The 27,383-nt window shown below is 37.8% G+C and overlaps 1 protein-coding gene across 1 annotated transcript in view; it reads right to left on the reverse strand.

The window, feature by feature from the left end:
* Positions 1 to 350: 350 nt before the first annotated feature.
* MACO1 (macoilin 1) overlaps positions 351 to 27,383 on the reverse strand; it is a 34,358-nt gene continuing 7,325 nt past the window's right edge. Inside the window, exons 4-11 of the mRNA XM_014517854.2 lie at positions 27,105 to 27,228; positions 23,984 to 24,162; positions 20,239 to 20,737; positions 8,854 to 9,012; positions 7,710 to 7,892; positions 4,216 to 4,336; positions 3,265 to 3,439; positions 351 to 2,272 (exon numbers count right to left, since the gene is read on the reverse strand). Of these exons, the coding sequence (XP_014373340.1) occupies positions 2,070 to 2,272; positions 3,265 to 3,439; positions 4,216 to 4,336; positions 7,710 to 7,892; positions 8,854 to 9,012; positions 20,239 to 20,737; positions 23,984 to 24,162; positions 27,105 to 27,228 (1,643 nt within the window). The 3' untranslated portion in view covers positions 351 to 2,069. The remainder of the gene's footprint in view (positions 2,273 to 3,264; positions 3,440 to 4,215; positions 4,337 to 7,709; positions 7,893 to 8,853; positions 9,013 to 20,238; positions 20,738 to 23,983; positions 24,163 to 27,104; positions 27,229 to 27,383) is intronic.

The raw sequence follows: 27,383 nt of genomic DNA on the forward strand, positions 1-27,383 counted from the left end.
GGAAGAAGGACGGGGAGAGTCCATCTGGGAGAGGCTTAACTAAACAGCAAGGGCTTGGACCCTGCCCAGCTTCTACCGAACTCACAGAACATGTGTCTATGATGCCAGAGAGAAGGCGGTAAATAAAAGCCCATGGACAGGAGTAATATAATGAGTTTATACAGGGTACCAGAATGTAGGAAGTATCTGCTCTTCTGTCTGTTTCATAAGAGTGAAGTCATGCTGCACAGGTTAATGCTCACCTGGAGTAACAGAGAAATCAAGTGCAAGATTATTTAATGTTACGGTTCTCTTTAAACAGAGTGCATTCCCCAAACAAGCTTACCCGGGCAGTTAGAAAGGCAAAAAGGTTTTTTATCTGCAAGAAAATGTTTATTCTTTGTAAACCCCACAGAAAAAAAAGAATGCAGCCAAGACCAAGTATTAACGAAAGTAGTGCCAAAAAGGCAGCAAAATGGGGGAACCTCAACACAAAAAGTCAGTGACAATATTTCATGTTCTGCACAAAGATGAAAAACCTATGACATTTCGGAGTAACACTTTTATGGTGACAATTACACAAGATGATTCAAAAATGCAAATGACAGCAACATGCACACCTGGCTAAAGCTAGAAGTTTTATCCCAAAAGAATATCTGTGATTAAAATGATGAATCTTTAATACTTCTATTTTATTGACTTGCTTGTCCTACTTCATTTTTTAAAATGAGGCACACATGCCAATTAACATGAAACTTTAAATTTTTTTTCTTCTTGAAGAAGAACTTTGTCCTTCCAGAGTCCACTGCATGTTTGCAAAATCATCATGTTTGGTTTATAATTTTGCTAGTTTCCAATACAATTTTGTTTCCCACCCTTACCCACCCCTGCAAAATAAAAAAGTCTTCAACACTTCAAAGTTGCCAGTGCAAACACTTTCTACCAATGTATAATATACATTTTAACTTAAATCTTTGTGCAATTTATGAGTTTCCTTTAAAAACTCTAAAAACTCCTTGGCACAACAGCTGAGAAATATTCAGCTCCATTTAAACTGTCAAACACAAGATGATGTAAAGTGTAAATCACAGTTGAATAAAATAAAAACCCAGAACTGCAGCTTTTATTAGCCAGCTTTACAGTCTCTTGTATACAGTACATTGCACAGTTCTGCCTTCACAATAACGCCTCCTGTAGTAATATTGTGCCTTCTATGATGTATTATAATCAAGGCAAGTTACAGAACACTGCTGATTTTTATACCAAAATAAATAGAAGATGTAACCTTGGTTTGTAATGAACATCCAAATTACCATGTACAATTTGCAGTAGACTCTGTAATGAGCTTGATATATAAGCTAGATGATAGTGAAGGGGGAAAAAATAGTTTAAACTATCAAGTTTCCTCTTGAAATGTCTTTTCCCAAGGCACTGTGAACAAGACTGTTAGCAATTCTCAATGACTAAAAACACCAATGGGAATATAAATATTTCACACAACAACCACCATCACATCATCGTCTATTCTTGCTGCTTATTCTTTCCCTTAAATGATGCCCCTTAAATTTGTTTGGTCCTTTGAGGGGTAATCAAATTATTTTCTGCAACATCACATACTTTTATTTAATACATCTATAAATCAAAGCTTTGTTAGATTATTTAACCCTTTCACTCTAAAAACAAAAGAATTTTCATCATTATTCGTGTAACTCTGGTCTGCAATTTCAGCTTATTAAAAAAAGAAAGAAAGAAAGAAAGAAAGGGTTCAGAATCAAGCAAAGCCCTGTGTTTTTCAAGAGGAAACCATGCAAGACTACATAAAAAGGCAAAATTGGCTACTTGAAAACCAAGAGTTGTTTTTAATGCATTGGCCAAGAAAAATAAATTGCAAAGTTCTGTGAGGTTTTCTAAAAATTTACAAGAAAAACTGATGGGCAGTTCTAGTCAAATCTTGATGTTCTTTTTTTTTTCCTGTTTTAAATGACAACAAATACAGTCTCACACAATACAATTTCATCTTGACTGCGAGAGAGACTCCTGTGCGATGCCTTCGGTATGACAAAATTGCTGGGCAAAAAGAAAGTTGGCATTCATTTCTTCAGGGGTTGATAAACAGAGGCATTGGGATCAAGTCCAGAAGGGCTGGTCTCCACAAATTTGGAAGAGTAATGTGGGGAAACAGGACTCAGGGTGCTGGTGGCTGCAGTGTATGTTATGCTGGGCATTACTGCCATAACTTCTGCTATCTTCTGTTTTAGTTCCTTGATTTCCTGATCTTTCTGAATCATTTGCCCTGAAACAGAAAAGAGAGTGTCACTCAGAACATGCAGTACATTTTTATCCAACATTAGTAGCCTGGAGATGATCAATTGTAATTTTTCATCTGTTTTCAACTGTAATTTTCCAGCTGTTTCTATACCTGTAGAGTCGACTTAAACCTAAATGAGAGCCATTTAAAGTTACATCGCTTCCACTTAGACTGGAATAGAGCAGCCGGACAAAACAGCGCTACTGGATCAGCTATAAAGTGCTGGAAGTGCTGTAATGGTTTGTCTGTCCACATCCATGGCCTAATACAGCAAAACAACCACAGGGAACAGAGTTCTAACATAGCCTTGGTAATAATACAGCAAACTAGATACATACTGGGGAATTAAAATGAACAATTATTTACCTAGCAGTGTAAGTCAACATGGCATTTCTGTTAAATTTTACAGTATTAACCTTCAAAACTATATCATACTGAAAGATTATTTCTGCTGCCGAACTTTATTTCCTCACTTTAACCATTCTCACTTCATCAGTGAAAAAGGGTTTGCTTATTAAATGCACTCTACTTCTTCCTTTAATCTTTCCTATTCTCAGTCTCCAATTTTATAAACGCTTGAGAAATGTGAAGTGTTTACTACGAATCCTGGCAAAAGACGTTATGACACTTTATGAAACCTGCAAAAATTAACCTGACAATGATAATAAGGATTTTATAAGAACCCCTCAGTATGTCAGTAGTAAAAAATGTCCTCTAGGCAAGCAAATTGCAGGCATATTCTGATTAAATTTGCTTCCTTATGTGAGCAGCTGAACAAAGGAATGGGTTTGAGTTAACTTGGTGCTCCCTCTGCTGGCTGCTGCATATATTCCAAGTTATCTGTTTTCTCTCTCACTTAATGCAGGTATTTTTAAATAAATATTATTTTATTACCAAGACATATTTGCCTCAAACTTGTTAAAATGTTGCAGGACTCAGGCCAACAGCCCAAGGTGAATTCAACTACAGAGCTTTACCTTGGGCAATCTCAAGCTGCCGTTTTGCATCTCCTAATGCAGAGAACAGATCCAACTTGATTCTTGTCTCTGCACTCAGACTATTCTCTAAGTGCTGTGTTTTATCCTGCATGGCTGAAAGTGCTGACATTAACACCTCTGTATCCTTTTCATTTTCCTTGTACTTCCGCAGCTCCTGTGGGAGTAATCAAGACAAATGTTACTCATGTAGCTTTTATGCACGGGATGTACAGGAAAGTTTTCCATTTCCCCACAGTGCACAAATGGGCCTAGCATTAATGCTGTAGAATTAAAAAGATAACTGATTTTTTGCATAGGATACTATAGTAATTTTAATTGCACAGTGGTATCATAAAAGCGATGAAAACACTGTACAAATAACTGCAATGAGGTGAGTAAACCCTATTACTTTCCTCCTTGATCCTAGCTCTGTATACTCCAAATCCATGTTACTGCAACCCTTTCTCTGGAGTTCATTATCTGTATGGGCTATTTGGGAAGCTCAGTGAAGAACATGGAGAACTGAGGTTTGTAGTCATGAAACAGAACTGGCTAAAATTCAGAGACACCTGAAAGTGACACCAAGTAACTGTCACACTCTGAGCTTCAACAACCGTTTGGGAAGATCCACGAGGGGCATATTTAGGTCCCTGTAAGGAGTTTTCTGGACTTCCTCACTGCTCTAAAAATCCACTTTAGAAAGTTACTTTCCCCACAGAAGAGTCCACTAATGAGGCTTGGAGTGCTAACATTTCAGACTGTTTAATTTTTAAACAGAAGCTTTAAAGATAATTAATTAAAGACTTTCAAATGAAAGAAACGTGTAAAATAACAGAAAAAAAAAGTGTTCGACTAAAAAGCGGTAAGGCCTGCTAGGAAGGTCCCTCTATTTTAGAGGATTCAAATCACTCAACCCCTTGTGGACTGGAGCCTTGGGAGCTTTCTTCTTACCTGAACTTTAATTTCTAGTTCTCGTATCTGCTCTTCTTTCAGCTTTATATCAAGTGTTAGCTTCTTGCATTCTGTCTCCAGCTCTCTGATTCGATTCCGTAAAGTTTCAGTGCATTCTCCTCTGTAAAGGAACATTAACAGACAGAGGAATTTAAATAAAAAACAAAACAGGATTTTATTATCCTGGAGAGTTAGATAAGTAAAATTAATGTAAAAATTGTGGAATTCAAAAGCAAATGAACATTATTTTGTTATCTTTAACGAAAGAATGGCCTTGATGGCCAGATAAAAGGTTGCAAAAACATTATCCAGTGCTTGGTCTTAAATCAGAGGTTGGTAACCTACAGGCTTTGGGATGGATCTAGCTCATTGAACCACTGGATCTGGCCCACACATGAGGCTCCCTGTGCCACCTCAGGGACAAGTGACACCTGTAGGCAGTTCTTAGCACCTGCTTACCTGCCTGTGACCCAGGGTGGGTCATTCTGCCCCACTGCTGGAAAAGGTCATATACCTCTCTCTTAAATGTTAGGAAGTTTGGGACATTAATGATCCATGGGAAAAAGAGAAAGGAGAATCAGTCATTTTAGACATGTTGGGGCTTTGTGAATTAAAGCCATCTACAATTATGCAGTGCCTTGCATCTTGAAGAATCCCAAAAAGCTTCCAACTATTTACCTACAGTAGTGTCACTAACAGCCACCTCTGGGATGAAAAGTGGTCACCAACCACTACATAGCATCTGTGGTACAACAATGGACAGGTGACACAAGCAGGGAATTTCAGCTAAGTTTGCTACACCTAACTTATCCCAAAGGAAAGTGTTTTAGGATCATTAATTTCTACACAGAACAGCAGCTAGTTTACTCTAATTTTAGGGAGACATTTGAAATAGCCATACATACAGCTCTGCAAGAACACAATCAACTTCCACCAAATCTGAGCAACGGTGAATCCTAATGAAGTATTTGCTTTAGGTAGGCTCTGAGCACAGCACCCAGCACTTCAGGGGGAGATATGACACATTTCCTACTCAAAAACAGTACATTAGCTGGGGTGCTATACTACGTCTCTTCTAAACCATGGCACACTCCAGTGGCAACACCCAAACCACACTGTGTATACAACACCATTAATAGATCTGTAAATGCAAGCTTGTTTGATCAACTCCCAGCAATCAAGAAGAAAAAAAATTTAAAGAGTGCCTCTCAAGATAGCTGAAGGCAAATCAGATTGAAGTCATTCACATAAGTGCTTTGGCTTAAAATTTTAGCCTGCCCATTAAAATGCTAGATGCATGTTGAGGACAAAAATCTAAGCTGCTGTGAGAATAATGTTTTATGGTACTATTTCCATGTGATTTACACAGTACACAAAGTGATTTATTTCTGACTAAAACTTATCTCCTGGATAGGTATCAGTCTGAATAAAACAGTTGCTGAAATTTATATTCCTGTTTGATGTCATAAACTAATACTTCTGTGTTAGATTTCTTTTCCTTTCAAGGCTTCCTAAAAAAAGGCAGCACTCTTGTTGTGGAGTGCCCCAGCTTTGCCTTTTTCTGTTAAAATCCCTCCATGGCCTCAAAAGCCTAAATTAGTGGTCTTTCAGGGAATGTCCATTTACATTTAGCAAGCTAATGGTTTCCATGCTACTTGTAGAAGAAACTTAGAATGGGAAGAGGCAGCCTCCATGACAGTGGATCTCAACCTTTTTAGACTCAAGGCACCGCTCGATAGACTTGAGACTCCCTCAGAAAATGCCAGCTCTACAAAATAAAGTAAAATAAAATAAAGCAATCCTTCTGTTACAAAGAACTCAGAAAGACCAAAACAGGGCAAAATGTTTTTAACATTTGGGATTCCTATTTGAAATCTCTGGTTTTCTCTTGTGAATCATTTTTGCACACCTAACAGTGCTAGTGTTGCATGACATACTGCAGCACCCTTGAAAGGTCTCAAGGCAACCTAGGGTGCCACATCACCCTGGTTGAGAATCGCTGCTCTCTGAAAACTAACATCAATACCACTGTGGCAGCGAACAGTGGACAGAGCGATTCAGCAGGTATTCTGAGGGCGTAAGTCCTTCTGAAGTCAGTGGGCTGTGCAGATCTGGATCCCTGAAGACTACACACACTGCCTCAGTGATCTATTCAATTGCCAGCAGCCCAGAGAGCACAGGTGCTCAAATCAGAGCTTTACTCTTAGCTCCCCTCTTTAAGAAGCTGCCAAAATAGTATTGCTCCTTTCCACCCACCATCCATCTCTCTCTGCATAACAGATAACCACACAGACCATCTATTCTATTCTAAGTGAAAATGGATTAGACCATGCAGTTACAGTAACCTGCCTTTGCAATTACCCTATTCAACCCCAATTTTTTTCCAAGTCTTTTCTTTAACATTTTACAAGCTACAGGCCAGCTGCTATTTAGCAAGACAGTTCTATAAAGACTAGTGGGAATGGAAAGTGAACTCCACTGATTTAAGAAAGCACTGCTGGTCAGAAGCTGTATACGTTGGCTTCTTTTCCTGTTTCTCCAAAGGTGAAAATCATGGTCTCAGGTGAAATATACTCTCTTGCTTTATATCAAAGATCAATACGCAAATAAGTTTAAAATTTTTTAAGAAGTATGTAGAAAATGTAAAAGCGCACTGTCAAAATGTTAAGATAAAAACAAATTAAAACTTGGTGGATTTTTAATATTTTAATTTTTTTTAGAACCAACATCCAAAAACCTGCATGGCTTTATTTACATTATAAATAGAGAAATATTCCTGTCTTAGTAAACTATACGTGTTCTAAAAGGAAAGAAATTACCTTCAAAAGAAGAAAAGATAATAATGAGCTAGAAAATTCATTATTGTTTGAAGCTTAAAGTGGCATTCCCCTTGAAAGCTGGTTCAAACCAGTGCTGGGTTTTTTCATCTGCAGGAAGCACCCTCCCTTGTCTGTACTGCCTCCGAGTACTACCATCCTTTCCTGTCACATCACTTCTCCCTATTTTTAACTGTGCCTTTCTCTTTCCTTTCACTACATGAAAGACCCATGTCTGACAGGCCAAAAGGAACATTCAGAGGCAAGGGTAAAACTACTTACAACACAAAGTAATGTTAAACACACAGGGGAAAGGACCCAAGAAAGTACTGTTTCCCTTTGATCTCTCAGCTGTAGGAGTCTGATCTCAAAAATACTCAATGAGGACAGGCCTCCAAGTCTTCTGAACTCCTCACGCACATGCTGGGGTCTGCAGCATGAGTCACCTGCCGGACTTGGTCTTTAGATATTGTTTTTAATCTTAGGAGCTCAAATACATACAGGAAGAGACCTCTTCAGGGTCTGTGGTGTCCATTCAATACCTGATATTCCCTCTACCCAAGGAAAGCATCCTGCTTTTGTAAGTGGAAGAGATGATGAGCTAAAGCATTTCCATTTACTAAAATCCAGAAAGCAAGCCTGCCAAAGCAAAATTGGGAATAAAACGTTGCTGGGTACCTGCTAGCAGCAGCAAATGCAACAGCGCGTGCAGCAGTTGCTTCCTCCAACTTCTTTCTCTTCTTTTCCTCCATCAGCTGTTTTTCTACAAAGGCTCGTGCCTCTTGCTCTGCTTTTAGTTTTTTCTCCAACTGGCTGATGGTCTGTTTGTCTTTTTGTTTCAGTTGTACAGCATTATGCAATCTGAGGAGCAACAAGCATATCATTTAATACACCTAGATGATTTTTTCTTTAAAGCATGAACAGTTTACTTTCATAAGTTATGCCCCAAATTTGTCTTCTGCAATCTTTTAAAAACGGTCTCTCTCTTGATTGCACTAATGGAACAGCAGCTATCTTGTAGATTCACACAACAGCAACCACAATGCTGTGAGCTGTCTCTTTGGTGTCAGCAGAAGGAAATGTTGGGTCTAATCCTAAATGATGCTCATTGCCTGCAGGCAGGTCCTGAGCACTCTAAATTCCCACTGAACTTGCATGAAGTGCTCAATGATTGGCAGAAGTGGGATCATTATCCCACAAGACATATGCCAGCACTAGGCTTGATCCTGTGCCTCTGAAGTCAAATGACAAGAAAATCATCTACATGAATAGAGTCAGAACTGGCCCCAATGACCCCAGCTGGAAGTCTCATATGGCGTTAGTTGCTTGCGAAGCGTATGAAATTAAATTTAAGCTGCAGGCATGCAGGGTTTACATCATAACCCACACTACAAAAACTTCAACTAATTGGTTGTGTATGATACTTTACACTCATTTTACACTGAAAGACTATTCTAACATGAACTGGCAGCATGTCACCTAATTTCATTAGGAGAAAATTCATGAAGTTTTGAAGGAAAACGTATGTCATGGACACGCATCATCTTCAGTTAGCCTCAAAGCTGAAAACAAATAATATCTATGCTGCTACATACTAGCAAACCTGTCCTAGGATTACTTAAATAAATGCTTGTTCAATGAAGCAACAAACAACTCTTACTCAAACAAACTGCACATTCCTAGGTAAGCAATGGGACTTGGTTGCAAAAAGGATAAAAGTGTTAGGATTTTTTTCCAACAATTATGCCAGCCTTTAAAAATAAAGTGCTCTGGATGTGTGCAATTCTGGGGCCATGTACATGGTTACTGAAGCAAAACATACTTGTTCTGAAGCAGTTCATTTTCTTGCCGGAGCTGTCCAATTTCAGACCGAATGCCCCGCTCCGTGCTAGTCAGAGAGCTGATCTGACTACGCAGCTCCTGTTCAATCTGCCTGCTTGCCTGCAGGTCAGCCTTTAACTTTTTAATGTCTTGTTCCAACCTAAGATAAGGAGAAGCATTTTAAAGAGAATTTCAGCTCTAATGCCCAACTCCCACAGGCCCAAATTGATCCAAAGTTTATTCCAAAAATAAAATATATGCACACAGTAAACAACATACGTCCTGGCCTTTTACCATTTGAGAAACCCCTACCCATCTTTTGATAGCTGTCCTTTTCTCTGTGGTGTGTCATTTAAGTTTTAAGCAAGCATCCAGCAATTTTATTTCCCTATAAAAACACAGTGTACACCTATAGCACCGAACAAAAGTTTGTTCCCTTATAAAGGATAGTTCACACAGTACTTTCTAGGGATACTATGTTTTCACATTGTCAGGTACAAAGAACTGGGCTGAGAAATTGATTATTTAAAATGTATGGCAATGAAGAAAAGGTTTGAACACTTTTTTCTTCACAGTAAATATGCCTCAGAAATTACTTTTCCCTTCCCAAGTAATCAAAACTTTCATCACTTTTTCAATTTTGTCCAGGATGACTATTTTGTTTTCCTCATTCACAATACTGTGAGGAGGTAAAATAAATCTTATGGACTTATACATTTTCTAGAGCAGAACTGAAACATGCAAGCCAGAAAAGCTGGATACTGGCAGATATACAAATTTCACTCTTTTCCCCCAAGCTTGATTTAAAATGCTACCAATAACTCAAGCTATGGTACAAAATAATGCATTTTCAGCTAAATATTTTTTCTTACATCACATAACCTGCAGGTTAAATGGATAATGCACACTAAATTATGAAGACTGTAATGGGTATAAAATTAAGATTAAAAATGCATTTATAAAAGCCTTTAGGAAGAGAACAGTTTCACAACAGACTCATTTCAATAGAATAAGTATCTGGATCAAGTACCAAAAGTACTGGATCAAGTACTGACAAAGAGTAAATGTATTAATCTGAATTCCAGACAAAAGAGGAAGTTAGTCTTACATTCTGTGTGCATGCGAACACTGAAAAGACATATATAAAGAGAAATGTATAATAGCGAAGAAGCCAGCAAGTTTAAATTTTCATCTTTCTTAAGCCAGGCCCACCTGCGGTACATCATATTTATAAATAATATTTCAGAAAGAAATGTCCAAGTGCCTCTTAAACATTTCAAACAAAATGAAAAGGGACTTAATACAACTTACTGAGTTAGTATGAATGAAACATCGGATTATGGAGATTAAATTTATTTGAGTTTTAAAAACAAGTAAGACTTCCGTGGTTAAGACGAGAGCAGCAACTTGCACAGGCAAATAATCTTTTATAAGCATCTGAATTACATACCAGCTTATATGGCAGCAAATATGATTCAGTTACACAGAGATAACTCCCATTTGCTTGGTCCATGACTCATTTTAAAACATTAAACATGGCTGATGAAAATGTGCCCAATAAAAAATAGTCTGCATAAAAGCTGTGTGTAGAATTCATTAAATGAAAGCATTGCTATTTAGAAATAATCATTACTGGGTAAAATAAGAAACTGAAGCAAATGGACCTCACTATGAACATTCATTATACAGGCTAAAGGTAGAAGTCATTAATCTTCATAATGATACGCTTTACTCTTTGGGGCTTGAATACTGGAAAAAATCCTGACCTAAAGTACTAATGCAAAATTTACTGTTGCAAGTATCAGAATATGCCGATTAAATGTAGCAAGAGGTTAATATGGATTCATGATATGTATTTATAAGACGTTATAACACGGTGCCAAATTGGACTGCTGGGTAATACAAGACAGAGCAGGGTCTGCTGTGCACACACACTAATTTCAAAGAAAAATCCATCCTAAATTTCAGACTCCATTTGTTACAGCTGTATAGAGCTAAACTGGTTACATCTGACTTCAGTCAACATGCAGGTTCAACTTAATACCAATCAGACCAAAAAAAGGGAGGGGCATCTATAAAACTTTTATAAAATACATCCTCCATCCAAGTGTGCCACACCAGCTTGCTAAGTGCCTAGCAGGCAAATAGTAAATAGCACCAAATAACCAACTTTCATATGGAGATCACAAACGTTTCCAGCACCCTGAATAAAAATGAAGAAATAAAGAAATTTGCTAACCTGGCTAACATTCACTGCTGCACTGGTCCTTAAGACATATTTAAAGTATGACTGGAAAAAAAAAACAACCCAGAAAGTTTTATAGTCATATGCGTATTTTCATTATGTCCACTGTGAAGTTAGCTAGTGCCAGAGCTAGTTAACTGTGGCAGAAATACATCCTCGTTTTCCTCTGCTGTCCAGCTCTTTAGTGAGAACTGAGGTTGCTATCAGACAAAAGACGTGACAGGCAGATGATAACAAGATGCTACCAGAACCTACTGTTTACCAACACTTAAGTAGTCTGCTAAAACTAGTAGTTATCTTAATCCTGAAAAGTAGCTGATAGGGTAAGGTAAGGACAGCAATTATGCATGCATGTAATGAATCAGATGCATATTCTTTATATGATGAGTGTCCAAAATAATTCCATTAAAGCTCTCCAAAATGTGATAGTTCTGAAAATAAAACTTGCTTAGGGGCTCTTTGAACCTAAATAAGTCTTATCTGAAAACTTTTTTCTCATAAGTGAGTCTCCTCTGCCTAAATTGGTCCAGTAAGACAGACTGTGCTATCTCCTTTTTAGGGACTGGCAAAAGAATGATATTTTTTTTGTAAATAATCTAGAGGGAAAATGAAAACTATGCAGAAGTCTTGAATAAGACCCCTGAATTAGCCATCTTAAATGAACAGAGAGAAATAATTTGAGAGGTGTTATGCTATTCTTATTATTTTCTTAAACCCATATACAGAAAGTATGCCATGATCTGGTTGTATTTTGTTTTCCTGTGTTTACTATGGGCTGCTTAGAAGGTGCAAATACCAGAAAATAAACACACACAGCCCTAACAACTAGATAAAAACTATATCACCGAGTCCCTTCTGTAACAGCTTCATCCTCTGTTAAATTATACAAGGTAAGTTAGCTTTAAGCAATGGTTAAGTTAGCAATCAAGAAGCAATACGCACCCCTCTCCTCCACCTCTGACTCAAACTCCTTTCAGACTGGTTCAGCCTGAACACACAGAAAAAGCCTTATGAATATTTTTCCACTATGCTGGGCTGCAGTGGGTCGAAGGTTTTTGGCATAAGCTTGTCAGAGTCCGAGTCTTAGCAGTTAAATTTTTCAAGTGGGCTCCAAAGCCTCAAGTACAGTTCCTTTTATCCGTAAGGAGTCTAAAGGGCTTGTGCTAATTCTTCTTGGTGAGAAATTTGACAGAAGTCTGCCATTTGTTAAGTCCTTCATTGCCAGCAACAAAGCCGGTGAGCTTAAACTTGACAAAAACAAAAATCTGATCCAAATCTGAGTGTCCCAGTTGTCTCAGAAAGGTCTGTAGGACCCCCTGAGATGAAACATATCCCAGTGAATTAACTTCCAGCAAAATGTCAGCATCTAAAAGGAGACGGTACTGTTAGCCTGTAGCTTTTCTGTACACTGGTATTTGTAGAAGCGAATGTCTTGCCCTGAGAAACTGCTCCTCTGCAAGCAAAAATAAAACCCAAGTGAGTCAGAAACCTTAATACTAAGCCTCCAAAACTCAGAAGGAGCCAAAGACCTCTCAGCTGCGCTGGTGATGGAACTTTTCCAACTGGACAAGCAAACCATTAGTGAAGTGCCACAGGGAAAGCCCAGTCTTTCACCAGCATGATGCTACGAGTACTAAATCTGTTTCCTCAATGGCTGTCAGTATTTAGGACTGAAGAATCCAAGTGATATGTTCATGGCCTTGAAGCAAGATGGATCAAATCACTAGGCCAGGAGCCTGGAATAGTTAGAACAACACAGTGCAAGGTAGAATGCAAACCTCTTTAAAAATCAATGGCCAATAACAAAATCCAAGGAGAAATGCCTTCATTCTAAATAAATCTGGCCATGATTTTGTGAAATAATATGGACAACTTAAGCAGATTTCAATTACCTCTTCCCATTCTATTGTACTCTACTGTGACCTAAGCTCTAGTTTTAAGCAGAGGAAAATTGATGCAATTTGTAGAGCAAATAAAGACTCGCTATAGCTTCTAAAATGAAATAAACACACCCATTACAATGCAGAGTTAATTACTTGTAACAACGGACAAAAACCACACAAAAAACTGGGTGTCACTGTCTAATGAGACATTCGAACCTGCTCATAATCCAAAATAATTTACATTTGACATGGCTTCATTAAAAAAATAACACACACAATTAGCTGTATAGTCAGGTATCTGGAAATACAAACACGCTAATTCCTTGTTTTCCCTTTACCAACTGAATGTGCATCTATTTTGAAGTCAAGCATTTCTAGCTTTGGGATTTTCTTATATAAAAGGAGTCAGTAGTTATAGTTCTTCCCCGTACACAGGAAGAATAGAGAGGTCATCCATCATTTTTATGGGACTACAAGGTGATTTAAAAATCCTCTTTACTACCTCCACCCAAAAATAAAAACGTATAATCAAGGTAAGCAAAAGTAATATCATACATGAGAGATGTTTTTGCTGCTATAAGGGTGGACTCATGCTCTGGCTCTGTTCCCCAGAGTACTTTGTACTACTGCTACAATGATGAATGACCCAATAAGACAGCATTGCTTTTCTGTTATTTTTCCTACCATACAGTTTTCAACTTTGGTCTCTACATTTTTTTTTAGAGAGATCTTTTCTTACAAAAATCCAGGAAAAGGGAAAGGCTGAATTCTAGAATGTCGCTCCATTTGTTATTACTCAAGCAGCAAGTTATCCTGAAATTAAATTACTTAAAAAAAAAAATAAAAATAAGCCCATAATTGTAAAATGGTTACTACTCTGAGCCAAATAGATGTCTCAGGCCCTGATGCTGCAAAGAGTGAAACACTTTCTTGCAGACCCAGATCCCATCCTAGGGCCAAAACTTAGAGGGATCTGTCTTTCTTTAGTGACGTTTCTCAATTTCATTTACTAGGATAGGGCATCCGCCCTTTAACGCATCTTCCTTGCTTTGTTCTTCTCTTGCCACAAATAATCCCTGAAGCGATGTTACTGCTTTAAAACAATCAGTGCCAACAGCATAAACTGAAATTCCCTCAATGCATGTATTATGCTAGCATATTTTCTGCGAGCATTTTTCATACACCAAAACAAATTGCCACAGATAGAAACCTTTGCCCTAACTTACTTTTGTTCTGAACAGGATTGGTCTAAGTAGTCAACATTTCATAATGCTCTTCTATATCTAAACAGTTTAACAACTGCCTTGCCTCTAACAAACCATTTGGTAGAAGGACTGGCAAGGATGTTATTAATAGTAGTTCTAGAATTAGTCTATATAAAAGAAAACTGTCAAAAGTGTAAGCCAGGCTACAACACTAGCATGGACCATAAAAAGTAAAATTTGTTACAAAACCCTCTTTGGCCTCTTATATCTAATATTTGAATGTGGTGTTGGCATGCACCTGCTTGACAGCTCTGGAAGCTTATTTGTATGTTAGACATGCGGAAACCGCAGACAAGAAGCTGTCAGGATTCTTGATGTGAAGTGCCAAGCACAAAGCTTGTGCCTAGGAGAAACAGCAGAAAGAAAGGATCTTAAACATTATTCTGGCTTACTCCCTGAATAACTTTGAGGCTGATAAATCCAAAATAAGTATATATCATCAAATACTCAAAAGCTCTCCTTCTAATGGGAATATTTCCTCACTAAACATCCTTTCCACTTCTTATAGGATGTTTTAAACTTTCCTGTCTAACTACTACTGCCCATTCTTCTGTCTCTGAACCATGCACACAGATGTGTATCCATTTGCTCCTGTATTTGTTTTCTCAAAATGCAGGAGATTCGGATTAAACAAAGCCCGTTCCCATCTGTTCCACAAAAAACCTAGAGAATCTAAGATACCTTCCTGTAAATCTGCCCGCCTCAGATTCAAGTTCCTAGCTTGTCACTGTGTCTTTCCTGCATTCCCTCAGAACCAAGGATCTATATATAATATCAGTAAAAGTGGAGGGTGGCCTTGAAGTTGTCATTGATAGCCCTGTCCCTTTATTTCTGATGTACTTTTGGCCTAGTTTACTTGCGTGTTGGAATAGTACTTTCCCTAAAGTTTCCAGAGCTGAGAGGACTTGCTGCCTTTTATTGGGGGAGAACCTTTGCATTTGGCACTAGGTTGCAAACAAACAGAAAGGCAAAAACCCCAACACTGCAATGGATAAGACTCCTTGTCATCTGAACATGCCAAAGTTGAAATCAGTGACAGACCTAACAGCTGGGTCAGCTATACTGCTTTCTCCACAAATGCCACCTATCTTCTCCCCTTACCTAACCTTACCACAACGCTATTCCCAAATACAGGCTTTCCTCCTTACTCCAGATGGAATTAATTGCTTCCATTCTCAGATTTCCGATTTATATTCCCAGAGCTCCTGAACCTGTTTATTTCCTTGCCTTTCTCAGTCCCATAACATCTTAGTAGGCTCCAAGCGTCTCCCTATTGTATCTGACAGGAGAAAGCCTTCTGGGGCATGCTAATGCTATTTTGGGCAAGCAGATAGGCAGACAGACAAGAGAAAGAAAGGCAGCTCTGGGGACTTGAGTGGTGATATAGAAAACAGAAAATAAACAGAGCTAAAGAAAATGATAGTTCCATTAAAACCTGCAGTTTTGTTGCGAGGGTAATTCCAACTTTTGGGAGAAAAGGCAGTAAACAGTCCTCTGCTCCGTAAAAAAATTCCCCGTACATCAAACATAACCCAACTGCTCGAGGAATCCGAAGATATCCACAGGAACAATTAGCATAAAAGACAGCTTCTCTTCCTTCAGCACTTCATAAGCCAGGAGGCAGCACTTCAGTGGATATGAACAGTTTTGTCAAGTTTCACTTTTAGAGTCTCTCCTCCAGCATGCAAATAGCCAGTGGCAAGTTGCAATTATACAAATCTTGCGGTGGCAAAAGCCGGCTCATTTCTACTTTTTGCACTATAAGAGAACGAAACCTTTTTTTTTTTCTTTCTTTCTATGATCATAGCTTCTTCCACATCCCAGATCCATAAACTGGAAGGAAAATCTTTCTGTGCTCTAGAATTGGTAGTGAAATGATAACAGGAGCTAAACATGAAATGCTGGTTTGCTCCAGTATCTATTAGTGATACAAACTGTAAAAAGCATTTATTTCTCCATTGGCTCATAAATATAGAAAGATGAACAGTTTAGATGGAAATGACACAGACACAAAAAGAACAAGCACTTTACAAAATCTCACAACATCTGAGCAGTAGATACTATCACCATTTTATTGATGGACAATGAAATGCAGAGGTTAGTGTCAGAACTGACCAATGGCAGTGCCAGGATTAAACCCCCACAATCCTCTTCTAGCCATTGAGACTGCAAACCCGCCTTTTCATTAGCCAACGAAAAAAATGTATTGCCATGCATAAAAGAGAAGAGACAACTCCCTATCCAGAAAAGTTCAGCTGCTGAGTAATTGAAGCCGTGAAGGGCCAGATCCAGGGTCTCCTACAGTAAGTTTCACATGCTCTGTTAAAATGTAAAACCTTCCTGTATTAGCAACTCAGTACTTCAGGCTTGTCTGAAAGATGGATATTATTGTTGAACCCATCTACCACCTGAGTCTACATCTCAGCATCTTTCTTGTCTGTGGTTGATAAATCTGTCAAAGCAGACTATCTGAAATCAAATTATTGGTGGGGTTATTTTGGAAACAAAACTGAAGCATTAACAAATCCCTTGGAATTGATGGTCAGTTTTCAGAATAAGCTAATGACTGAGGGAATTTTGGGCTAATTCAAGGAGACACTAAACTTAAACTGCTTAAGTATAAATGTAATTACATTCTGTCCCTACCTATATCAAATGCTCAGTTGGGGTTTTTTTTGGTTTTTAGTTTTTGGGTTTTTTTGGTTTGTTTTGTTTTTTACAACAAAGGTTTTTTATGTATATTTTTAAGGGGGAAAACCTACTGTTTTATTTTGGGATAGTCTGAACAGTAGCAACTTATTCCAATGTATAATAAATGCTGGAACATAGTAGTAGGCAAAAAGTTAGCAGTTTAAAAGCTAAGGGCTCGTCTACACAAGAAAGTTAGTGCACAGTAAACTAGGGTACGAGTTTAAAGAGGAGACACTACTCCACACTGATTTCTCATGTGGCTATTTAGTGCATGGTGAATGTGATGCACTTTTATTCCACTTTGAAAGTGGAATAAAAACTACCTCACACACAGACGCTCTTAAAATGCACTAGGAGAATCCAGGAATATCCAGTTACAAAACTAGAGAAGAGCAATTAGATCACTCTAAATTAGCTCATTGATAAATAGCAGAAGGGTCACAGAAATGAGATGAACTAGCATCTAGTTTTCTTCAATGAGCTAAGTAATTATCTAATGATATAACAAAGGTACCACACAGTCAGTACCTCTGGAAATATAGGACACATTTTTTTTGTACTACACAGGCATAACTCCTACTGAAGGTAATTACATCCCTTAATTCAAGGCTGAAGTAAGTTCAAATATAAGATTTACTAGCAAACTTCTAAATTGCTGCATGCAGTTATTCTGCAGCTATTACAGGTATGAATTAGTCTGGATATTTAAGAAATGGGGACATGCCACATGAATTGGCAGAAGGTATGCCAATTAGTGAATAGAGTGATTATTGTAAGAGGAAATAATATTTTCAGAGAAGTAATTGTATCCACATGCTATGAATCCTCAGAGACAGAGCAGAGTCAAAATTCCAATTATCGAAAAGTACCTGCAGGGAATGTGCAAACCGGACCTGCCAATTATATTACTCAACAAGGCCTTCCTGAAGTCAGACCAATGACTATTCAGCAATACAGAAAAGAAAAAGGAGACACAAGGCCAAGAGTGAGCAGGCAAGTGGCAAAAACAAAGATATATCCGGGGCTACAGATCTGTTCTAAACCAATCCCTGTGCCCCTTTCATACATTTACAGGTTATTTGCTTTTATACAGATAGATCCACAATGGACAGATCCTTGTGCACAAGTCCTTGCACAAAGGACTAATATTTTTGTATCTGTTAGCAAGGCAGTAATAGTAAAAGATTTAGTGGGATTTCTTTCCCAAGGCAGCTACACAGAGAGAGTCTTCCGGCATGAATCCTTTACCACAAAGAATCCAGTGCATGGAACAGCAGCCATGCATTGTGCTTATCTTCTATTAATACCAATTTTGCTACTTTTCAGCCAAGCAGTTGTTTTGGCTTGATTACAAATGAAAATTATTGTAGGTCTCAGTACTTGCACATACGATGGAAAACCTTGCAGTAGGTATTGTCTTTACAGCAGGGTTACTTCTTTGTTTTTTTAAAAGCTCCTTTAAAGGAGAGAAAGATATAAAATGTTCATTGTTACTCAACAGCATGGTATCACTTCTTACAGACTGACTGCTAACGTTGATCTCCTACTGGGTTTTTCCTAGAACTGTTCTGATGAACATTACACCAGAAATAATTGATATATCTGCTAATGTAGTAAGAGCAGCGTGCTTCTTTTAACTCAGCAATGCTGATATCAAACAGACAAAGCTCTCTGCAGTACAGCCAAATTGTAGTGGTGGTTATTAATGCTGCTTACAGACATAAAAAAAAAAAAAGCACTTTACTTTAAACTCTGCGCACTCCTGTGCTGAGCCCAGAAGAGGCACTGCGTTAGTTGGACCCAGCTTGCCCAACGTCTGTATAGGTCGGGCACCTCAGCAGGGCTTATAGTACTTTTATCTAATAGCTGATTCAATCGGAATAATTAGATAAAAGCGCCATAAAAGCCCTGCTGAAGCACTCAATCTATACAGGTCCTGCGGAGCCAGGTTGAACGGTCTGCTTCTTCCGGTAAAACGCATTTATTTTCCCCACGTCTGTCAGCACCCTAAGTCTCTTATTTAACAATCGCTTTGCCCACTATATTTTACAGTAGTGTGGTTCTTAAACTGTGGCCCAGGGATCACTAGTAGCTTGAAGAGCGTTTGTTGCCTCTCCTGGTTTCCAGCTGCTGATTGGGATTAAAAACTAAAAATACATTATTTTCTTAAGATTATTTTTCCGTATCAGCAAATGCCACAGAGATACTCTTTTGATTTCAAAGGGGAGGTAAGAAACACAAGTGGAAGGGCCAGCCATACAATAATTACTCTATTCAAATACGTTGCATGCTCTGGAAGCTTGTAAATTGCTCTATTAATGTTAGGTCACGCTATTTTCCCAGACTTTAAAGTGAGGGGAGCAAAAACAATAAAAACATGAAGTGTCAGTTCTGTCATTAGCTTGCATTACATCATCAAAGATAGCATTTGTACCGTTTACCATGCATACTCTTCAAAGATGCATGGAAGTACGCTCCTTCAGAAAACAGCACCACTAAGCTGGACAGTGTTGTCTGCTGATGAGTAGTATGCTTCACTTGGCCAGGGTCTATAGTCTTTCCCCGTTCAATTTTAGGAGAAATTTGTGACTTCCCACTTGGACCCCAATTGACAGCACTCTAAGTACCCAACAGCTTTCCAAAAATACATCTTTATTTAACCTTCAGATTAGCATACATAAACATGTGACTTTTCAAATCATTATAGCTTAAAATGCAGCAAAATTAAATCCCTGTGTCCTGGACTCAGACCTAACATAGCAATGCAAACATGCAGGTAGAGTCTGAATATATTGCTCTTATTAAGGAATTATGCTGAAGGTCATGACTTGCATTCATACCTGTGAACTGAAGATTCAAACAAAAAAGCGAGCATTCCAGACATAAGAATTTCAAGTACTGATATGCCATTCTTTGTCCACTGCAGAAATGAAAGGCCATTAGAGGGTAGAATTGGTAAAACACATTCAATATTTCTTTGTACTTGTATAGTGCCTTTCATCAAATGATTGTCAAAGCCCTTTATTAAGCCTCACAACACCCCTGTGAGGTAGGTAAGTAAAAGTAAATTGAGGCACAGAGCAGTTAAGTGATTTGCCCATGGTCACAGAAAAAAAATCTGTAGCAGAGTCAGGAACAGAACTCAAGACAGCTGACTCCCAGTCAGTTTCTCCAATCATGAGGCCATTCCGCCTCCCTGATAGTTTGTTAATGGCTGTCTACAAAAGATTTCTAATCTATGAAAAACAAGAGAGTGGATGATGATGGCAGAACTTGTTAGGCAATACACATATCAAACTTACCTTACCAGTGCATCTGGTTTGCTTAGCTGGTTATTAGGAATACAGTTTTCCATTAAGTCCTTGTGTGTGCTTGGGCTCTTGCTAGTGCATTTCTGTTTTTTCTCATTCTTTGTGGATGAGGAAGGGATGCTCCCATTAGTCGCACTGTGACTGCGAGGTGAGGAGTTCACAACTCCACTAGCATTTTTATAATTTTTGGATGCGGCAGTGCATGAGTCCTCTTTTAAGAGGTTTTCTGTACTTCCTACAAGATCATTATTTAATCTTTTGCTATTAATATGGTTTTCCATATATTCAATTTCTTGTATTTTTGAGTCTACTGGTTGTAAAATATTGTTATTTATTCCAAGGTTGTGTTTCTTGGCATCCTTGTCCTTTTCTTTCCCTTTTTCTCTATATTCTAATTCTGGCAACGTTGTGGATAATTTTTTATTGGCCGGAATGCCTCCATTGTGCTGCAAAAGTATTGAGGAATCCATATCAGATAATCCTTTGGCTGCTGCAATACCAAAAAGCAAATTGTTAACACCATAGAATATACCATTTTAGTCAACTGCATACCTTTATTTTAAGAAAATAAAGCATTAAGTATCTGATTAACCTGTTTACTGAAACAACCGTATCATATCTGAATTTAGAAAGACAAGGTTAACACTTAAGACTACTTTTTGATAGGCAGGACCTTACAGGAAAGGACTTCTGCTATAAATAAATACCCCTCAGAGAATAGTATCGCTATCTTACCATATTACAAGAATGACTAACAAAGCAATGAAAGATAAAAAAAAAATAGATTGAGGGACATGATTAATCTGAAACTTTAAAAAAATTGCAGTTCTTAAAACTACTACTTATTCTTCTGCCCTTGAATTTCCTTGCAATTTTTATGGTTTTGCCATAATACTTTCATAATGCTTTAAAGCCTCTCTCTCCCTTGTTACTGTGTGAAAGGCCTACATGACCAACAGAAGAAACTGCAACATGGAATGCCCACAGTACTTTCAAATTAGAAAGATTTTTTTGTGCTTGCTTAATTATTGTAATCTTAGATATTACTTATAACGATTATCTAGTCGAAGTAGTCAGGTAAGAGTCTGGGAATTAAACCGACACCCCTTTTTAGAAATAAAACAATATTTTTTATCATTTCTTAGAAGAGGAGGATTTCTCCCACCTTATTTCAATTAAGTATCTGAAATGGTTAAGAGCTCTGCAGCTTTATGATGAATCATCATGATAATGTCCAGGTCTAACAGGCCCACTGCACAGGTCTCATTTATCTCCGTTTTATTACAGCAGTTAGACAACTCAGGAAACACATTTCAGCACAACTGTTATTTTCTGACAGTGAGAGTCACTGTGTTCTGCTTCATACCTAATGCCATTGCCAGATTCAGGCAACCGTCACCCAGTAACATAGTACATCTCTTATATATACAGTGCTCCACAAACCATGAAATAAGGTGAAACTTCATATGGAGGAATTTGCTTTAAAAGTATTTGCTGTAAAATGGATTTTTTTTCATTTTGAAAAATTAGTTTCTGGTAATTGTAGATTACATGTATTGCTCCATCTTTTCCTTCACTACATAAATGATTTGTTGCTATGATTGTTTATTTGTTTAAATAAATTTAAAAGCATAATTAAAAGTAACTGCTGTTCAATTCAGAGGGAGAAGGGCAACATTTAAACTTCTACTTTCAACCAGAATAGATCATACTTGAAAAATAATCCTGCAACAGTTTCTTTTTTAAATTGAGACTCACTTTCCCTACCATGCAATAATCTTAGTGTTTTAAATGAACATAGTAGGACTTTGCTGATTCTGACTAATGGCCAGGAAACTGGTTTAAAACTTCTCATTTGTTGAGTCACCAAAGAGAGAAGTTAAAAAGGACTAAGCATTGGAAACTGTTTTTTTCCCCAACGTTTACATTTTAAATTGATGGTTCTTCATAGCATAAAACCAAACTATAGTGAAATATTAGTGATATGGGGCCTCACTGCAATACATTGCTAAAGAAAGGAGCCTGGTGATTTTTTGTATCAATTATACAGACTGTGTGGATTAATGAAGGTCTGGATTAACATGCACAGGATATTCATAATTATAGCTGGTGGCAGGAAAACATTATGCAGTCTGTACAACCTACCTTCCTCTGCCTCCTTCTCTTGCCTTTGTAGCATCTGTTGCTCTGGGGGTAGAGCTTGCTGGAGAAGCTGCATATAAAATTCATTCTCTTTCTGTACTTCTTTTTGTTTTCTTAATCGCATTTTGTAGCTGACATAACTTTTGAAGCCAAAGCCCAAAGTCACAACAGGATAGCCAATACTAGAAAGAAGATAACTTTAACTGAAATACGACTGCATGAATGAATCAGAGATGTACCACGCACAGTTTTTTACATTAAAAAGGATGATGGCAATGCAGATACTCTTATTTTATTCATATGTTAAGGCTACTTTCAAAAAGTGCCAGACTAGAAAATACAGTAGGCTAGGCATTCTTGAAGGAGGTAACAGCTAATGTGGTCTAGAACGGTGTCTCAGACTGGGGTATGTAGATAACTTTTGGAGGGTAAGTAACAGGAAGAAATGGGGAAAAGGGTTAAAGAGAAAAACTGAGAAAAAGAAAGAAAAAATAAAAATGAAGATTAACTCTACAATCTCTCTTTCTCAGGTTGCTGGAGAGTTTACAGTGTGGCTGTAATGACATAAAAGGATTCCCCTCCCTATTATCATCCATACCAAGGAATTATAGGAGTAACACAACATAACAAACATAAAAGAATGTATATGATTTAAAAAGTAGGAGAAATTAGGAGTGTGCAAAATGGGCCCTATTTGATTCAGATTTGGCCCAAATCAGGAACAGTGATTCGATTAATTGATTCGGATCACTGTCCCCAATTCGATTTGGCCAAATCTGAATCTGAAGATTCGATGCTGATTCAGACAATCAGCAATTCGGCCACAGACACAGTTTTAAATGTTTTTTCTACATACCTCGAGGTACCAGCGTGGCTTGTGAACTCCACAAACCATGAAATAAGGTGAAACTTCATATGGAGGAATTTGCTTTAAAAGTATTTGCTGTAAAATGGATTTTTTTTCATTTTGAAAAATTAGTTTCTGGTAATTGTAGATTACATGTATTGCTCCATCTTTTCCTTCACTACATAAATGATTTGTTGCTATGATTGTTTATTTGTTTAAATAAATTTAAAAGCATAATTAAAAGTAACTGCTGTTCAATTCAGAGGGAGAAGGGCAACATTTAAACTTCTACTTTCAACCAGAATAGATCATACTTGAAAAATAATCCTGCAACAGTTTCTTTTTTAAATTGAGACTCACTTTCCCTACCATGCAATAATCTTAGTGTTTTAAATGAACATAGTAGGACTTTGCTGATTCTGACTAATGGCCAGGAAACTGGTTTAAAACTTCTCATTTGTTGAGTCACCAAAGAGAGAAGTTAAAAAGGACTAAGCATTGGAAACTGTTTTTTTCCCCAACGTTTACATTTTAAATTGATGGTTCTTCATAGCATAAAACCAAACTATAGTGAAATATTAGTGATATGGGGCCTCACTGCAATACATTGCTAAAGAAAGGAGCCTGGTGATTTTTTGTATCAATTATACAGACTGTGTGGATTAATGAAGGTCTGGATTAACATGCACAGGATATTCATAATTATAGCTGGTGGCAGGAAAACATTATGCAGTCTGTACAACCTACCTTCCTCTGCCTCCTTCTCTTGCCTTTGTAGCATCTGTTGCTCTGGGGGTAGAGCTTGCTGGAGAAGCTGCATATAAAATTCATTCTCTTTCTGTACTTCTTTTTGTTTTCTTAATCGCATTTTGTAGCTGACATAACTTTTGAAGCCAAAGCCCAAAGTCACAACAGGATAGCCAATACTAGAAAGAAGATAACTTTAACTGAAATACGACTGCATGAATGAATCAGAGATGTACCACGCACAGTTTTTTACATTAAAAAGGATGATGGCAATGCAGATACTCTTATTTTATTCATATGTTAAGGCTACTTTCCAAAAGTGCCAGACTAGAAAATACAGTAGGCTAGGCATTCTTGAAGGAGGTAACAGCTAATGTGGTCTAGAACGGTGTCTCAGACTGGGGTATGTAGATAACTTTTGGAGGGTAAGTAACAGGAAGAAATGGGGAAAAGGGTTAAAGAGAAAAACTGAGAAAAAGAAAGAAAAAATAAAAATGAAGATTAACTCTACAATCTCTCTTTCTCAGGTTGCTGGAGAGTTTACAGTGTGGCTGTAATGACATAAAAGGATTCCCCTCCCTATTATCATCCATACCAAGGAATTATAGGAGTAACACAACATAACAAACATAAAAGAATGTATATGATTTAAAAAGTAGGAGAAATTAGGAGTGTGCAAAATGGGCCCTATTTGATTCAGATGTGGCCCAAATCAGGAACAGTGATTCGATTAATTGATTCGGATCACTGTCCCCAATTCGATTCAGCCAAATCTGAATCTGAAGATTCGATGCTGATTCCGACAATCCGCAATTCGGCCACAGACACAGTTTTAAATGTTTTTTCTACATACCTCGAGGTACCAGCGTGGCTTGTGAATGCTGTGATGCTGGGGGACATGGAGCATCCCACAGGAGTGCGGGGGGGAGGCCTCCACATGCTCAGAGGCGAACCTGGAAGTGGACCAGTAGTAGTTCTGGTCCACTTCTGGGTCTGCCCCCAAGGACGCTGTCCGTCTCCCCCCCCGGGCAATCGGCTATGGGGGGGGGACCCCAGGTACCCTCCCCAGACCCAGGAGACACCAGAGCTTCTGGGTCTGCTGCCGAGCACGCTGGGGAGCGCCCCATGCTTCTGTGCCATGCTCTATGCACCCCAGCATCGCAACGCTCGCAAGCCGCCTGCTACCTAGAGGTATGTAGAAAAAATGTTTAAAGCTGTGTCTATGTCCGAATCGGTGAATCTTTCCGAATTGATTCGGAAAGATGAAAGAATCCTCTGATTTGATTCGGCCACTGAATCGGTCCGAATCAAATCAGGGACTGAAGCTTTGCACAGCCCTACGAAAATACTGGTCTAGATGATTAGGTTTTCGACTATGAGCCAGGAACTTCTGAGCTCTAAACTCAGCTCTTTTACTTAGTTTACATATGGGCTTCAGCAAGCGGTTTCACCTCACCCCTGTCTTAGTTTCCCAGTCAAGAAGAGAGGGATAATATTATTACAGAATAATAGGGATGCTGTAGGATTTTTTTTTATACAGCAATTTGATCATACAAAAATTAATATTCTTATCATATGGTCAGAATTGCAGCAATATAAAATGCTAGCAGATCATACTATTAGCTTTGCTAATAAAGGGCCTAATACGTAAATGTTCACTGGCAACAATTCATCCCAAAAATCTTTTTTTTTTAAATTTTAAGATGGAAAAAATCCCATCCACTAGCAAAAGCAAAATAAAACCAAAGCCAAACCTGCTAGCATGAAAGCTACATAAAAATAGTTTAGGCTAACTAATTTGCTAACATGCTACTGAAAAATTCTGAGATGTACTATCTTTATTTAGAACTGATAATAAATGATTTTTGCAAGAATTTTTGTTTACAAATTCTTTAATATTTATCATTGTTTAAAAGCGATATGAAAACTAATCTAATGTACTTTACAAACCCTGAAACAGAGCTACCAGCAATATATGGCATTGATGATTTTGTATAGTTAATTATAGATTCCCAAGTAATTCATCGTTTTACATACTCTGGTGTCTTAGACCAAGAGTGGATTTTGTTAACTATTATTCAGTCTTTTTATCCCCTGCCTGTTAATGACACAAAGTAAATTTGTGTTCCCAACATGCAGCCAAAATGTGGGGATTATTTGCATATGCATCTCCTGTTATCTTTGCCAATGTTTCTTTTGTGACACGGTGCAAAGCCAGCTGTAGCTATAGTTCTAAAACTGAGATGATAAGCTGGAATGTTTTCATCCACTTCAGATACTGTGAAGAGAGGTTCTTCTGTCATGTGAAGTACTTCTGTAACTTATTATAGAATTTAATTAAAATTTTAATGGATTTATTGCACAATGTACATTTAAGTGACAGATGTCTAATTTATTCATGCAATTGTATCACTGAGAACTGGACTAAGTGACTCCAAGAAAAAGACAAACTCTTTTAAACCCAAAGCAGATAAATGAATATTGCCTTATAAAATTACTGCTGTTTAAAAGTATATTTTTCCCTCAAAAGGATATTTTGTATTTACTGAGAAGTCATTACCACTAATTACTGTAAAAATTATGCAATTTGTTTGTTGTTTCAATTTGCCAGCTGCAATTCACTATGGGGATTTTGAATGGGACAAGAACAAGGTTGCAGCACCTCCAAACCCTTCCCCCGCCCCCAACCAAAAATACAGACATACATTAACTTTTCAATCATAGATCTCTAAGGCCTCACACTGGAAGCAGATGACTCACTCCATCATTACAGAAAGACATTTGTGGATATTCATAAAAGGGACAAAAACATCAGCTAATCAAGTATCACTAAAAATTTTGGCCACATTTATCTAACACTTTTGGATGTATTTTACTAATCTCTATAAATGGAAATCTGTTGTAAGCGCATGAAAAATGTTTAAAGAAACAGAGCAATAATCTTTGGCATAGATACTGCAATTCCCTCCAGTTCACAAGCAAGACATCCTGAGTGTGTTATACTTGGATTAAGTTTATCACACATTATGTCTGGAATATTGAGTGACAGACAAAGGGCAAAAGATAAGCAACTGTGAATTTGTATGATGGCATCAAGGTTAAAAAGGGGAGCAACACTTACCAATGTGCAGCAAAGGGACGACAAAGGTCCACATGGAAATTTTTGAGATCTTTAAATCTAATTGCTGCTTCAATATAAACAAAAAGTATCCACAGCGATACTGTTGGTAAACATACCCCCCTCTCTATGGGAAAAGAAATGAAAGACATGCATTAATAATATATTAAAAGCAACAAACACCCTGAAATTATACTTTCAGAAGACTTAGAAATCAAAGGAAGTTATTAGTCAAAGCTGCCTGGATATGTGGAATTAAAGAGTAGCTTTTGGAAAACAAAA

This window comes from Alligator sinensis, unplaced genomic scaffold (genome assembly GCF_000455745.1).
Source record: "Alligator sinensis unplaced genomic scaffold, ASM45574v1 scaffold337_1, whole genome shotgun sequence".
Taxonomy (NCBI): domain Eukaryota; kingdom Metazoa; phylum Chordata; order Crocodylia; family Alligatoridae; genus Alligator; species Alligator sinensis.